Source organism: Typopeltis vanoorti, chromosome 6, assembly GCF_054136105.1.
Source record: "Typopeltis vanoorti isolate ZY-2024b chromosome 6, IOZ_Tvanoo_1.0, whole genome shotgun sequence".
Taxonomy (NCBI): Eukaryota; Metazoa; Arthropoda; class Arachnida; order Uropygi; family Thelyphonidae; genus Typopeltis; species Typopeltis vanoorti.
The window spans coordinates 120,884,155-120,898,523 of NC_143554.1; the positions used below are offsets into that span (position 1 = coordinate 120,884,155).

The 14,369-nt window shown below is 31.6% G+C and overlaps 1 protein-coding gene across 3 annotated transcripts in view; it reads left to right on the forward strand.

Annotated features, from left to right (window-relative positions):
• The first annotated feature begins 6,604 nt into the window (after nt 1-6,604).
• The window catches only part of LOC150105878 (FMRFamide-activated amiloride-sensitive sodium channel-like), a 47,326-nt gene continuing 39,561 nt past the window's right edge, over nt 6,605-14,369 (forward strand). For 2 of the 3 annotated variants that reach the window (XM_090393647.1, XM_090393649.1), the window contains exons 1-2: nt 6,605-6,695; nt 13,515-13,805. In XM_090393647.1, the coding sequence (XP_090249773.1) occupies nt 13,549-13,805 (257 nt within the window). In that variant the 5' untranslated portion in view covers nt 6,605-6,695; nt 13,515-13,548. The remainder of the gene's footprint in view (nt 6,696-13,514; nt 13,806-14,369) is intronic. The other variant, XM_090393648.1, reaches the window with a different exon arrangement.

Genomic DNA, 14,369 nt, shown 5'->3' on the forward strand with positions numbered 1-14,369 from the left:
GAGAATTACATGCAGGGCTATTTCTCTACTGAGTGTTCCTGGTAAGATTTAGTCAAATATACGTGAGAAACGGTTGAGAAAGATTGTGGAAGTGAAGCTTGGTGAAGAGCAAGCTGGATTCAGGCCAAATGGTGGCTGTCAGAATCAGATTTTCACTTTACTACAAATAGATGAGAAATCATGGGAATATAACAAAGATCTGTATTTAAGTTTCGTAGATCTGGGAAAAGCATATGCAAGCTTCCAAGAGAAAAGCTCTTCAAAACGACACTGTCGTATGGTGTCAATGGAGTATTATATCAAGCAATACTTCTTAGTCTTTATTTGAGTTGTAATTAAGCAGATAGATTTGAAGGAAGTGCAGGAAGATGGTTTAATGTTCAACCTGATGTCATAGAAAGATAACCTGATATCAAAATTGGAGATGTTAATTTCAGCTCTTTACTTTAGTGGATGATGTTATACTTCTAATTAAATCCGTTACAAGTCTACAAAATTCCTTGACTAAATTGAACAACTTTTGTAATAGATATGGTATGATGATCAGCAATAATATAACAAAGAAAATGAAAATTAGCAAGAAGCATTGCAAAAATCCACTGCATTGTGAATGGAGAACCATAAAGAAACAAGTAAAACATTTCGGCTACTTAGAACGATTTTTAATGCAGATGGTAAATTAAATATGGAAATGGACAACGGAATCAACAAAGCTGGTATGGTAGAAAGTAACTGAATAGATTTATATGGAATAAGAGAGAAATTATTCAAAACACTAAATTAGCTGTATACAAGACAGTGTTCAAACCAGTTTCAATTTATGGATCTGATTGCTGGTCAGAAGTAAAACACTTGACCAAAGGCTAGATACGCAGATATGAGAATCATAAGAAAGATTAGAAGGTGTGAACAGATGACATCAATGGCAATATCGTATTAAAAAAGGGGATGTTAGGCCTTGACCATGTGAGCATCCCGGAATGTGTTAGCAGAGTTAATCTCAGGTGCTATGGTCACTTTAGCAGAATGGGTGAGGAAAAATTAGCAAAGCAAGTATTCTCTGCTAGGTTGGCAGGAGAAAGACCTAGAGGAATTCCAGGATATAAGTGTACATCCACTGAAGATACACGTCAGAAATTTGATGATGATGAATCAGCACGTGAAGCATCCAGATTAAAATCACTTAAGCTATATTCATGCAAATAATAGGGTGGATTTGGCCTGTACGTATGAAGAAATTAAGTTAGTAGTTTATAGTATTCAGATTCTCTTGACATAATTCAAATAAGTTTATTATCATTAAGACAAATAAAGAAAATATTTTGATATGGAATAAATAACTTTATTCCATTAACTAATAAATAACTCAACATAACTGCTTTTCTAGCATCCCAATGTATAGATCTGCTTTGTATGGCTTGATCTCTAATTGTTGTGTGAAAAAAGCAAAATCACGCATTATTGTTACCACTGGAATAATAATAAAAGCGTCAGTTCTCTGTTGTTTATTGTTGAACTGTTTATTATTATTTTTTTTTCAGTTTCTTTCAAACACCGGTGAACAGGGCCACCCAGAGGGGGTGACATCTGAGACCTTTGTCACGGGCTCGGCATCGAAAAGGGCCCGACCTTCGGGCCCCGACTTGTCACATAACTGTGTTTATAATGCATGGTTTTAATTCTCGTAATAATACAACAATGATAATGGCATGTCTAGAATGATACTGTGTTTTGTTTTAGACAGACGGCTACACTCTTTAGCTCGCCGTCAGTGTCTGGAAGATACTGATTCTCTCGGCGCGGATCGCTGTAGTTATAGCTGGTGACGACATCAATAGGCGTTCGTGCAAGATTGTTGCAGTCGACTGCGCTAGCGCTAGCTAGTAATTGCTAGCTCATCAATGCTCCAGGAAAGATTAAACGGCCTAGCTTTGCTATCAATAGAACATGACCTGGCAATGAAAATTGATTATGACGAGGTGATTAAAGATTTCGCTAACCATAAAGTGAGGAAGTGGATGAGGCAGATGGGACAATAAAAATTTAAAAATTCTCTTTTTATTTAATGTTTGTATTTTGTATGGTATGCAACGTACCGAAATTTGAATTTATTGTAAACTTTTTTTAAATGAATGTTTAATGTTTTATATGACTTTTTTTATTAAAAAAAAGCGATGAATTTTTTTAAGTGGGGTCCAGACCACAGACTTTTCACGGGACCGACAATTTCAATCGGCGGCCTTGCCGGTAAAGGAAAAAATGGATTAAATACGTAATTAAATAAAAATTTTTCTAAATAATTATTTTTTTTTCAATGAAAAAACGAAATTAGAAAGGAACATTTTACGTAATCTAAGTCATATCATCCCATGTGATAATAAACGGGAGATGATTAACATTTCTTAAGAGTTGGCTCCATACTACAGTACTTAGTATTTGAATCCCTAAGTCATTGAGGATTCAAATGAGCATCGAGTTGGTTGGGTATCCGGAGTATTCAGCGAAAAGAGTTTATCGAAATACAATTCAGAAGTGGAGAAAATGTATTTTTTGAAATCTTTTATCCGCAAACTAATAATTTTTCTTCCTTTATATTTCACAATAGGTGTTATTTTAGATATTCGCAATGAACGTGTCACATCTCTCATTTATATATAATACTTAAACACCACTTATTAAGTGAAATGTGTGAATTTCAACCCAATTGTTATTATTGAAATGAAGGTAGGAGATTGAAAAAGTCGATTCGGTCGAAGCTTATTTATGCGACAGATACTAACATATGGAGATTGAACTTCTAGTCAAAGATATAAAACCACGTTGTCAACTCGAAAATTCCAAAACAGAAAAATCAAACTTTAAGTAATATCTCTTCTAGAAAATAGAAAACTATAAAAAACCTGGCTGCGAATGTATAAAAAACACTCCTACATTCTAAACTTATTTTCTACAAAACTACAGAAACCGAGATGAGAAAAATTCTGAACCCATTTGATGAAATTGCTGAAAAGGCCTTTAGCATCCTTCTTTTATCTAGGCTGCCAGAGCCTTTATCATCTTCCATTAGCGTTTCACCTGAAACGCTGATGGAAGATGTTCTTCATCTCCATCATTACCGAAAAACAAGAGATCTTAATTTGGTCTTAATTCAAAACAACTTAACCCAATCCCATTTCTCTTTAGCGTTGTTTTCTAACTGTGTGCGGCCGAGCATTGACATCCTTCAGAAGTTCGAATGCGACTTTCAACCGCTGCTCATCTAAATATAACAATAGATGAGCATGCTTCAAAAAGCTTGGTTTTTTATGATTCTTTATTCATCAATCCTATTTTATTATTTTCAGAGAACATTTACCTTTTTTTTTCCTTTTAACAAACTACATCGATTACCTATTCTAAACCCAGAAATGTTCCCACTTGTATTCTCATCAGTATTCTTTGCTTAATCCTCCCTTTATTAACTGCAATTACTTGCCTATGAGGACCTTTGTGATATAAGTGCAACGCTTCTTGTCGTTCAGGAATAACAGAAACAAAAGTGAAGAAATGAAACGTAATTGAAAAATCTTCAGGAAAGGTGTCTTTTTTCAAGTTTTCCAATATGTTTACTCTGAATTCCTATATATTTTATTATTATATTCTGAGAAATCCTTTACTTCAAAGGATAAACTAATGAATTAATTACTATTAACAGCAGGTATAGTACTAGTATTATTAATAGTAGTAATAGTAGTAATAAAAATAATGATTAATGTTATTCCTCCTCATCCCCCTCAACCCCTCAACCTAACGATTGGTGAGATAGCAATTTTACTTTACTAGAGGATATTTATAGAACAATATGGTTTCTTATTGTGTTTTCCTGTCTGCTGATAACTGTTTCATCTCTGTACATATAAATATATATATATATATATATATATATGTGTGTGTGTGTGTGTGTGTGTGTGTGTGCGTGTCCATGGGACTAATTTGCCTGTTTTCCAGAAGAAAAGCCTGGCCATCTCCTATTAGGCCTGCTAATTAATTTTACTCCAGTTGAGGACTGATGATAATTATGCGAGTAGATGGGATTCCAACCCAGGTCTTTCTAACGAAAGGGCTTCGTTTATACCGACTGTAATATAAAGGCTCCATTATTATTATTATTATTATTATTATTATTATATTAATCAAAGAATGCAGATTATGTAACAAAACAGTCAATAAATATATAACAATAAAGAAGGTACTGAAGATACTGATTATTATATGATAATATCATTAATATAATACTACTATGTAACATGAAAAAATAATGTAATAAATTATTCTTATTATTAAAAATTATGTAAATTAAAAAAAATCATTATACAAGAAAATTCTGAATCATCTTCATTGTTAACATTAGAAGAACACGCGTTGTAAATACATAATATAGAGGCAAAAAGTATTATTATAAATTTTAACTGAAATCTAATGAAGAAAATGCAGCAATTATGCTGAATTCTATAAAATTATAAGTTGCAATGTCACTAAAGATGTTTATTGCATGTGTAAATATTTTAGCAATCAATAAAATTACTATTATTATTATTAAAAAATTATTATTGCTATTACTACTACTATTAATATTCGACGTCAGTACAGCAATTATTATGGGATGAATTTTAATCAGATTCGGTATTTGAAACTTTTACAAAATATTGTTGAACCGTTCCAGGTTTCATTCCAGCTATATTCGGGGCTACAAAGAAACAACGTGTCAAAATTACGTATTACAATTCACTGACTTAGCGGAATTCGAAAGTTGACAGTACAATAAGCTGTCTGCACGATGTTCAGTTTTAGTTACAACTGGATCACTTTTATCATAATATTTTCGTAAAGAAGTTTCGAAATGATATTAGAAATTCAGCTGTGGCTCTATGAAATTTTACAGTTACGATATATTAAAGTTTTAATTTCAGTCTGACTACTGTTATTGTGAAGCAGTTTGGTAGAACGAAATTTGATCTCTACAGATTAATCGCTCTCTTCACAATGAAGTGATTATTATATTTTAATGACGGCTTCCGTATGTTGTCTTGAGTAAGTTTTGGTATTGTTAACTTGTTAACGAACACTTTTAAACAATAGTTTGCAAGAAAAATGAATGTTTTTAATATTATTTATTTAATATTTAATGAATAGGTTAATACATTTAATAATTTAATGAATAAAGAATTGTTTAATATTTCATTGAAGAATTTGGGGAGAATTGTTTTTTCGATGAATTGCATTTTCCTGAAATTGGCGATTTCGATGAATTGTTCATTCGATAAATTGCCTTTTCGACGAACTGTCATTTGTTAGATTGTCATTCGATGAATTGTTTACTTGGCAAATTACTTTTTTCGTTGAATTGCATTTGATAAACCGTCTTTTATTTAATGGTTTTTCGATGAATTTTCATGGAACCGTTGGAAGGTATTATGCTTAATGGACACGGCGAACTACGAGTGCTGGGAAAAGGGACTATGACCGGTGATCGATATTGCAGCGAAATTCTTTAACGTCATGAATAGTTTATAAATGTATGTTCTAGCGTACTTACAGGGAAACGTCCAAAAATCACGAAAATCATACAAATACATCAATTTTTAACATAAAAAGATCACAAATGATTAAAATTGAACAATGACTAATTTCCCCATAGAAAAATACATTATGTACTTAAAACTGCATTAAAACGGGGCACCCAAAACGGATATTCCTTTAAATAATAAAGATTAAATACAGAAAGATAACACTTTCTAGTACATTTTAGCTAGCAAATATATAACCTTTAAATAGTATTAATTTTATAAATACTTCTTAACTTTAAAAGAAGTTAGTCTTTTACTATCTGCTTTTAAACCTTCAATAGCATGATCATAATGTCATCAAATGTATGATCATATTCTTAATTAGTTTTTCTTCATTATATTTATTAATAAACTCATTAATATAATAATATGTTACTATATTATTCGCCTTCATATAAAATTCAGGTGATGCCCAACATGCTATATTTGTTATCATATCTTCATGAAGACAGCATCCAATAATAATATTCCTTTCAGTTCCCCCCCCCTTTATTTCATACATTTGATCATTTTTATGGTGGCCGCTACTATTTTCATAATATTTTATTAATTCTTGAAAACTCTTATTTTCAAGCCTTTGTTTAAATCTTCTACCTTCTTCTTTACACAAGTTTGTACCATTAAAATACCCAATATCTTTCAGTCATTTATTAAAATAACATTTTATTAAACAGCACAAATCGTTTATTTAAGTTGAACAGCTGCTTATTATATATAAACTGATACTGATTAGTTCTCCTTATCTTCCTGGCATCCTGGAAACAGCTTCTTCTCGGAAGCAAACGCTGATTTCAATCAGTGGCAAGGGCCTCACAAAACATCCGCTCATTTTTTCTTCAAAAACCGGAAAAGCGTTCCAATTTTTTTTAAATTTTATTTCATACTACGAAATCATGGACGAATCGCATGGACGTCCATGTAATTCGAATATTGCGACAAAAATCACTTCACTCTTATATCATGACGTTCTTTACAAAAACGAATGCTGCTGGTATTATTTTTATGTTATCTCCCCGTCTTCTGGAGAATTATAAAATATTTTATCATTTTTCGGTATTAATTACCTGATCGGCAACATCTGTTTAAGCTGTAAGTAAATCTTTCTTACTGTCCTAACTATTAAATTCATCAGAATATCCTACCCATTTAACTAAATGTTTGTTACCATTCTTTCTAATATATTTTTTTAATTTTATATACATCATCTTTCTTTTCGTATTTAACAATTCTTTTTCATAAAATGTTCCTGTTATTTCTTCATCGTTCAGATCCTTTATTTTATAAATAACAGAATCACTGTTCAATACTTCTGAAATTGTAAACATGTCACCTGTAAACATTGGAAGATTACCTTTCTTAAACTCGCTTTTATAGTTAGACATTCTTACTCTCTCTCCCTCTCCTATATTATATTTTGGTTTAGATGCTGTCTTACTTTTAAATAAATTCTCATAAAGTTTTAATTCATTTTTTTTCTTACTTACTTCAACAGGTGTCATTTTAATGGATCTATGATATGAATTGTTATATTTTTTTACTAATTTATCTAGTACATTTATCCATTTTCTAATATTATTTCCTCTACATTTTAGTCCTCAAAGTTCTATTAAGCCATTGAGCGACTGCACATATCATTTCAATATTTTCAGTGGAAAACCAGTGAGTATTTTCATCCATGAACACTTTTTAAATTTGCTTGCTTATAAATTCTGTACCTTATCTCTTTGAAGTTTTACTGGTTTTGTTCTTTAAATATATTTCAAAGGCCTTAATTAGTTTTTCACTTGCTTTTCTGTCAATGGAAATAACCCAAGCATATTTACTGAATATATCAATCAATAATAAAATGTAATTTGTGTTATCATTAAAGGATTTAAATTCTTGCTTAACGATCAATCAGTTTGCCACTGATCAAATTTATGAGAGGTATCAAATCATCTTCTTCAAAATCTATAAATAAGAGGTTTATGTGTAGTATATATTCATCCTGTTGATGAAACAATTCTTCGATTTCTTTCCCAGGTAATTTAGTTTTTCTTTGTAATTTCTTTATACTACAAGAAATAGTTTCAGGATCATATTATACATCACATTAGATTTTTTTAAATGGTGTTTTTGTTTTTCCTTATACAACATAAATTATATTTTCCATGGTCTACCAATTCCATTTGTTACTTCACGAATATCTTAACGTTTAGTTTCATCTTTACACACAATAGATATTTATATTTAATGAATTCCCATACCAAATTTCATTTTACTCCATATAATTGGTTTTATAATACTTCTGTCTATTCGTTCATAAATGTAGGATTTGCCATTTCATGTAACTCATTGAGCATATTTTTTCACAAACATCATTTCTAGTTTTTGTGTTTTTATTTTTTAGATAGCAAACATTATATTATAAGCAATTTCTTCATCATTAACAATTGCTGTACTCCAATCTTTATATGCTAAATCATCATTTAATCTAGTTAAACCCGATAATAATTGAGTTCCAGGTCCTTCAAAACTTAGCCCTGAAAACTGCATTTCATATCGTAAACTATTTATTATTTTATTATTTAATCAAATCCCATATTTCATGCTTTTTTAAAGTCTAAACATTTCATTTCTATACAGAGTTTTTAGGAGTTATCTGTATAGATTTACAAACCATTTATATAAGATGAAAATCTTAGTCTACATATTTATATCCATTAATAACTGCTTATAAAATTTATAAGCTTATTTATATTATTATTATTATTATTATTATTATTATTATTATTATTACGGGCAACTCCAGGGAGTCATTAGACTCATCGAGGGAGGCCCCAAATCATTTTTATCACAAATATTCGACATTCATACAGTATCTATCATACCTCGCCTTAAACTCATTCACTGTCACAGCATCCACCACAGACTCAGGGAGCGCATTCCACTCATTCACTACTCTAAAAGTAAAGAACCCAGCTCTAACACCTTTACTAACCACACTTTTGCCCAGTTTCCATGGATGTCCCCTAGTCCTCCCACAACCAGCCCTGTTCTCAAAACTATCTTCTGAATTAATTTTATAGAAACCCTTCAGTAATTTGAATGTCTCGATCATATCTCCACTTCTACGCCTATCAACCAATTTTTGCAACCCACAATTCCTCAACCTGTTCTCATACGGTTCATTCCACAGACCTGCTATCATCTTGGTCACTCGCCTCTGGATCCTCTCCACCTCCTCCCCATCAAGAAGAAACCTAGGTGACCAAATCTGAGCACAGTAGTAGAGATGAGGTCTTATCAAGGCTCGATACAGAGGAACAATAACCTGCTTGTCTCTGCTTGTCAACGTATTCTTCAGCAACCAAGTGATTTGATGAGCTGATTTGGCCACTTTTGCAATGTGTCCCCTAAATTTCAATTCCTTATCCACCAACACTCCTAAATCTCGTGCCTCATCAATTTCCTGGAGCACGGTTCCACCAATGCAGTAAACTGCCTCCCATCTTTTCACCCCAAAATGCATAACCTTACATTTTGCCACATTAAATTGACATCCATTCTCCCTAGCCCAGACCTCCAATCTATCCAAATCATCCTGCAAAATTTTGACGTCATCTGCATTCACTATTGCCCTACCCAACTTCGCATCATCCGCAAACAAATGAACTGTTCCTCTCAGATCCTTTCCTATATCATTTATGAACAAATTAAACAGCAGTGGTCCAAGAACAGATCCTTGTGGAACACCACTAGTCACAGGCCGTCTAGTGGACTCTACTCCTGAGTAAACCACTCTCTGATATCTCTCCGTCAACCACCCTCCTATCCATCTCACCAACCCTATGTCCATTCCCATATGCTGCAATTTACTGATTAGAATTCCATGTGGTATCCTGTCAAAGGCCTTAGCAAGGTACAGCAGAATCACTGTAAACCCATTACCCTTATCCAGTTCAGCCGTCACTGTGTTATAATATGTGAGCAAGTTACTGAGGCATGACCTACCCTTCACAAAACCATGCTGTCCCCGATACAGTATCCCATTTTCTTCTATCCAATCTTGTATTTTCCTCTTGACTATTTTCTCTAAGACCTTGATAATGATTCCTGTTATGCTGATTGGCCGGTAATTTTCAACAGCAGCCTTGGAACCACCTTTGTGCAGTGGAACTATTTTCCCCTCTTTCCACCCCCTTGGGACTGACCCAGTCCTGAGGCTCAAATTAAACATAATGGTCAAGGGCACTGACAATTCTTTGGCCGATTCACGTACGACACGAGCTGGTATACCATCCAATCCCACAGATGTATTGACATTGAGGTTCTGTAATAGACTAGTTACCTCTACCTCATTCATCAATTCTTCTTAATTTTCTTCTTCACTCTTCTTCAATCATTATTCTTCTTTACTTTCTGATATATTTAAAGAGTTATCAATATCTTCAATGACTCCAGCTTCTAAAGATAATGCAGCTAAAGGAATAAATGCAAAAGCTGATAAACCTGATGCACTAAATATAAAGTTACTTATTAATAACGGTATACAAATATTATTATAGAAATTAAAACTCTTTCGATAAACATATATTTTTCTCCACGTACTGTTCCATTTATTAAGTTGAAAAAGGATCAAAGTTATGTCTATATCTCATTTGTGGATTCAAAATCTAACATGAAAAACAATAAGGTTTTTGAATACATTTTATATGGATCTTTATTTAAACTACTATACATTTCTCTTATAATATGTTTAATTATTCTAGGTTGAAGTTTAAAAAATATAAAATAATTACAGATTTTCTCATGTTAATCGGTGTAGAATAATAGGACCATGATAGATAAATAACAGAAGAGTTTTTCTTTCTTCCTCTAATAAATTTGTTTCAATTTCTGTTAGATCTCTTTCTATTACACAGTCATCAATATAACTAATTTTTAATGAAGGATCTAAGACTTCTATTGTAATAAATTCCTTCAGGTCTGAAATAAATAAAGTTTCTTTATTAGTCTTTTATAAATAATTCTAATATTTTTTTCTTCTTTCCTTTAATTTTTAAAATTTGTTCTTCTATGTCGTCAAACATGACTTACTTTTCTTGTAATTTTGAGTATTTTGTTTCATTAATATCTTTTGCACATATGAATGGAGCATCATGGTCATAGTTAAATTTAGTAGCAAATTTGTTTATTCACATTGCGAAGATTCTGTTATTAAGAGGGATGTATAGGTTTCATAGGATTTTGATTAGCACTTTAAAGTCTTCAGGTTCAGTATAACATTTTTCTTAATATGGCAAGCTTTCTGTTTAATCGTATTTATTTATTAGAAATTCTGCATCTTCTAAACATTTCAGCTTCAAGTAATACTTGAAGTATTACTTGAGATAAATAATATTCGGATTGATCTACTGCCATTCCAGCAAAAGATAAATAAATATTCTTCAGTTTGTTCTCTTTATATATTAATAAAATAATTTGCTTGGAAGTAAATATTAGCTTGAAAGCAAATTTTCAATCAAATAATAATCAATAATGATAAAAAGATACAAGACTTATTGAAATTAACAAAATAAATATATATACATATATACAAGATTTATTGGCTAATATAAAATGAGTTTCTCCTGTTTTAGAGATTTTACATGATTTGTTGACTATACAAGGATGTAAAGGTTTGGGCCATAAAAAAATCTGCAAGAGAGTTCTTCAGAATTACGAGGCATATGCAATAAGGCGACAGAACAAAATATGAAAGATATAAAAGGATTCAGAAGTGCATTTACAAAAGATTTATTACCTAAAATCATAAAGAAATTTGAAATGGAATTATTAAATTAGATATATCTACAGGACCAGAACCTCATTGGGTCTGTTATCATAATGATCCTAAATATCATTTTATAGAATATTTTGATCCTTTTGAGGAATATGAATATAAAAGCATAAAACTAAACAATGTAATTATACCAAAAAATATGGTAAAATATCTGAAAATATCTGGTAAAGAAATAAAATATGTTATTCAACATATTGTCCATATCCCTTCTTACAGATGCTTCTAGCCTTCATGTACCAAAATAATAAGTTACCTACATGTTCTTTGTATACTTTTGTCTGTAACCTTGGTCACATAGTTCAACTACTTGCAGCAATTTTTTCTTCTCTACTCCTTTTATATGCAGACATTCTTGTACACTTTTAACGGATTCAAACCGGATCAACACAAATCGAAATGATTCTCTCCTCATAATTATTTGAATGATAATTCTTGCTTTTTTTATGAATTTTATGCACACCTACCTTTCCATTTAAGGATCTGTCTCTTACGTTGTATTTACTATGTGACGTTCGTTACTTCCTTTTTGCATAACAGTTTCGGTTTAATATTTAAATACATACTTATAGGAGTTTGTTTATTTATCTTACTTCTCATTGTGTCAGTATTGCTTTCTGTTCAAAATCTCATTAAAGTGCTATCAACACTATCTTTGAATGGTGTGGCCCTCCTTCGATCAGTAATAAACCGTTTTAGCCATTATCGCGCTATCTTGATTGCTTCTTTCGAAGCATATTATCCTTGTTACATCAAACAGTCTTCATTTTTGACACTTCGCATTTTGAAACAGCATTTTGATCTTTTGTTTTTGTCTATGATTTCCCGGTCATATTTCATGACAAATCTTTATTTCCGCCGCCACTCTCTTAATATCCAAACAATCTCTTGTCACGTTATTATACATATCCTGAAATTTTCCATATCCTTTCTGAAAAATTTTCTGACAATTCATTGGTTTTCTTCTTTGTGCTTTCGAGACTTCTCCAAACCGGAAATTAATTTATAGAACCGATTTTAAAACAGAAAAAATGTACTATTATTTCATTCATATTTTATTTATATTTATCATTCGATTGATTTTGGAATTGAGAAAAACTTGATGAGATCGATTCTTCTGAGAATTTCTTGACCTTCAGTTGACAGGAAGCCATTTTATATTTCTTTATGTTATTCCTTTCAAGAATGCTAGAATTTATTTCCCAAATTGCTACCAGTAAATCACCATTCTGATTTTTTAAGCACCAGTTTCATTACTTACTGCTCTCATCTTCATTATTTCTTTAGCTATATTTGGTAGTACTTTCTAATATAAGACGTGTAACACTACCAAATTTTTTCTTTACTCTTCTGTAATTTTCATAAAAGATCTATTTTGCTTCAAGATCCTTATCGATTGTGGGAGCAGAAATCTATATGGTAATTAATTTAATATATCTCGAGTATCAGCTTTTCATTATAAATCGACCATATATGAACATATAGAACGCATCTAGTGTGGAGGAACGCATCATATGGATCATTCCGTAAACCATTGTTTCTTCAAACTAAAAATTTATAATTGGAAACGAGCTAACAGAAAATATTCCGCTGACTTTTTTTTTATTTATTTCTGTGAATATTATGCATGTGCTTTTTTTGTGGGTGTTATTATCCCATATCCCCCTTCACTTAAATTCAGCATTGTGCTTTCTAGTTCCTTTTTATCTTCTTCAATATCGGCTATATCATCGGCAAATTGTGAATAGTTTATTTTCATATCTTGAAGAGAAATTTGTCTTATATTATATTTTGTGATATCCACTGAAGAATTATCAACTTCTGTGCTGCTTACTGTTAGCAAGATATCATTATACTAATATTAGTATAACATTATCCTAATATCACTAAAATTATCATTTTCAGTTATTTGATCGAACAAATGTTGTAATTTAATTTAAATATGTTTTATATGTATTCAAAACAAATATAGGATTAAAGTTGATTAGGATAAAAGTTTCGATAATCATGTAAAATCACTTTTTTAAATGATAGACTAGATTTCGTCCTTTTTATTTATATCAATAATAAGACATTATGAATTACAGAAATGTTCTTTCATTATAACATCATCGATTAAAGATGGGATATTTGAGTGAATATGCAAAAACCTTGCTAGGTGATTCGCTGGTCACAGGAGTAGCGAAAATAATGGCAACAAAGAATTTAGTGAGGAGAGTCATAAAAATATGCCTTTTGATTTGTTGCATACTCGGGTTCGTTCTCCAAGCCACTACTTTCTTAGCTGTCTATCTGGGTTACCCGTGTTACCAAGATCAAAGAGAGGTATTCGTTAGAGAGATGGTTTTACCAGCGATCACCATTTGTAATTCCAATCCGTAAGTAACTTTCATGTCTAGATAGCATTACAATCAGAATTTTATACAAGCTGGTTATTTTATCTGTGTGTGTGTGTGTGTGTGTGTGTGTGTGTGTGTGTGTGTGTGTGTGTGTGTGTGTGTGTGTGTGTGTGTGTGTGTGTGTGTGTGTGTGTGTGTGTGTGTGTGTGTGTGTGTGTGTGTGTGCGTGCGTGTGTGTGTGACTGAGAAAAAAAGAGAATCGAAGTGTAGCATAAAATAATAATACACACAATATTCAGATTTGTGTTTTATACAGGACGAGTTATCAGCTTATTTCGAATTCTTTATTGCCAGTGAATTCCTTGGTCGCTCAATTCATTGCAAACGATTTTGTGATCAGTTTTGCAGAAATTAGTGGATTTGTAATCGTTTTTTAAAATGATAACTGATGAGATAACAATATCTTTCACTCTTCTAAGTGTGCAAATTTAAGTCGGTACACCAGAAAGATTATATTCCCCTCCTCCACTTGTTCTATTTTAATCGCTATGCACTTGGTTGGATAGAATTATTATATAAGTTGATTGTAATTTTATCCAGCTG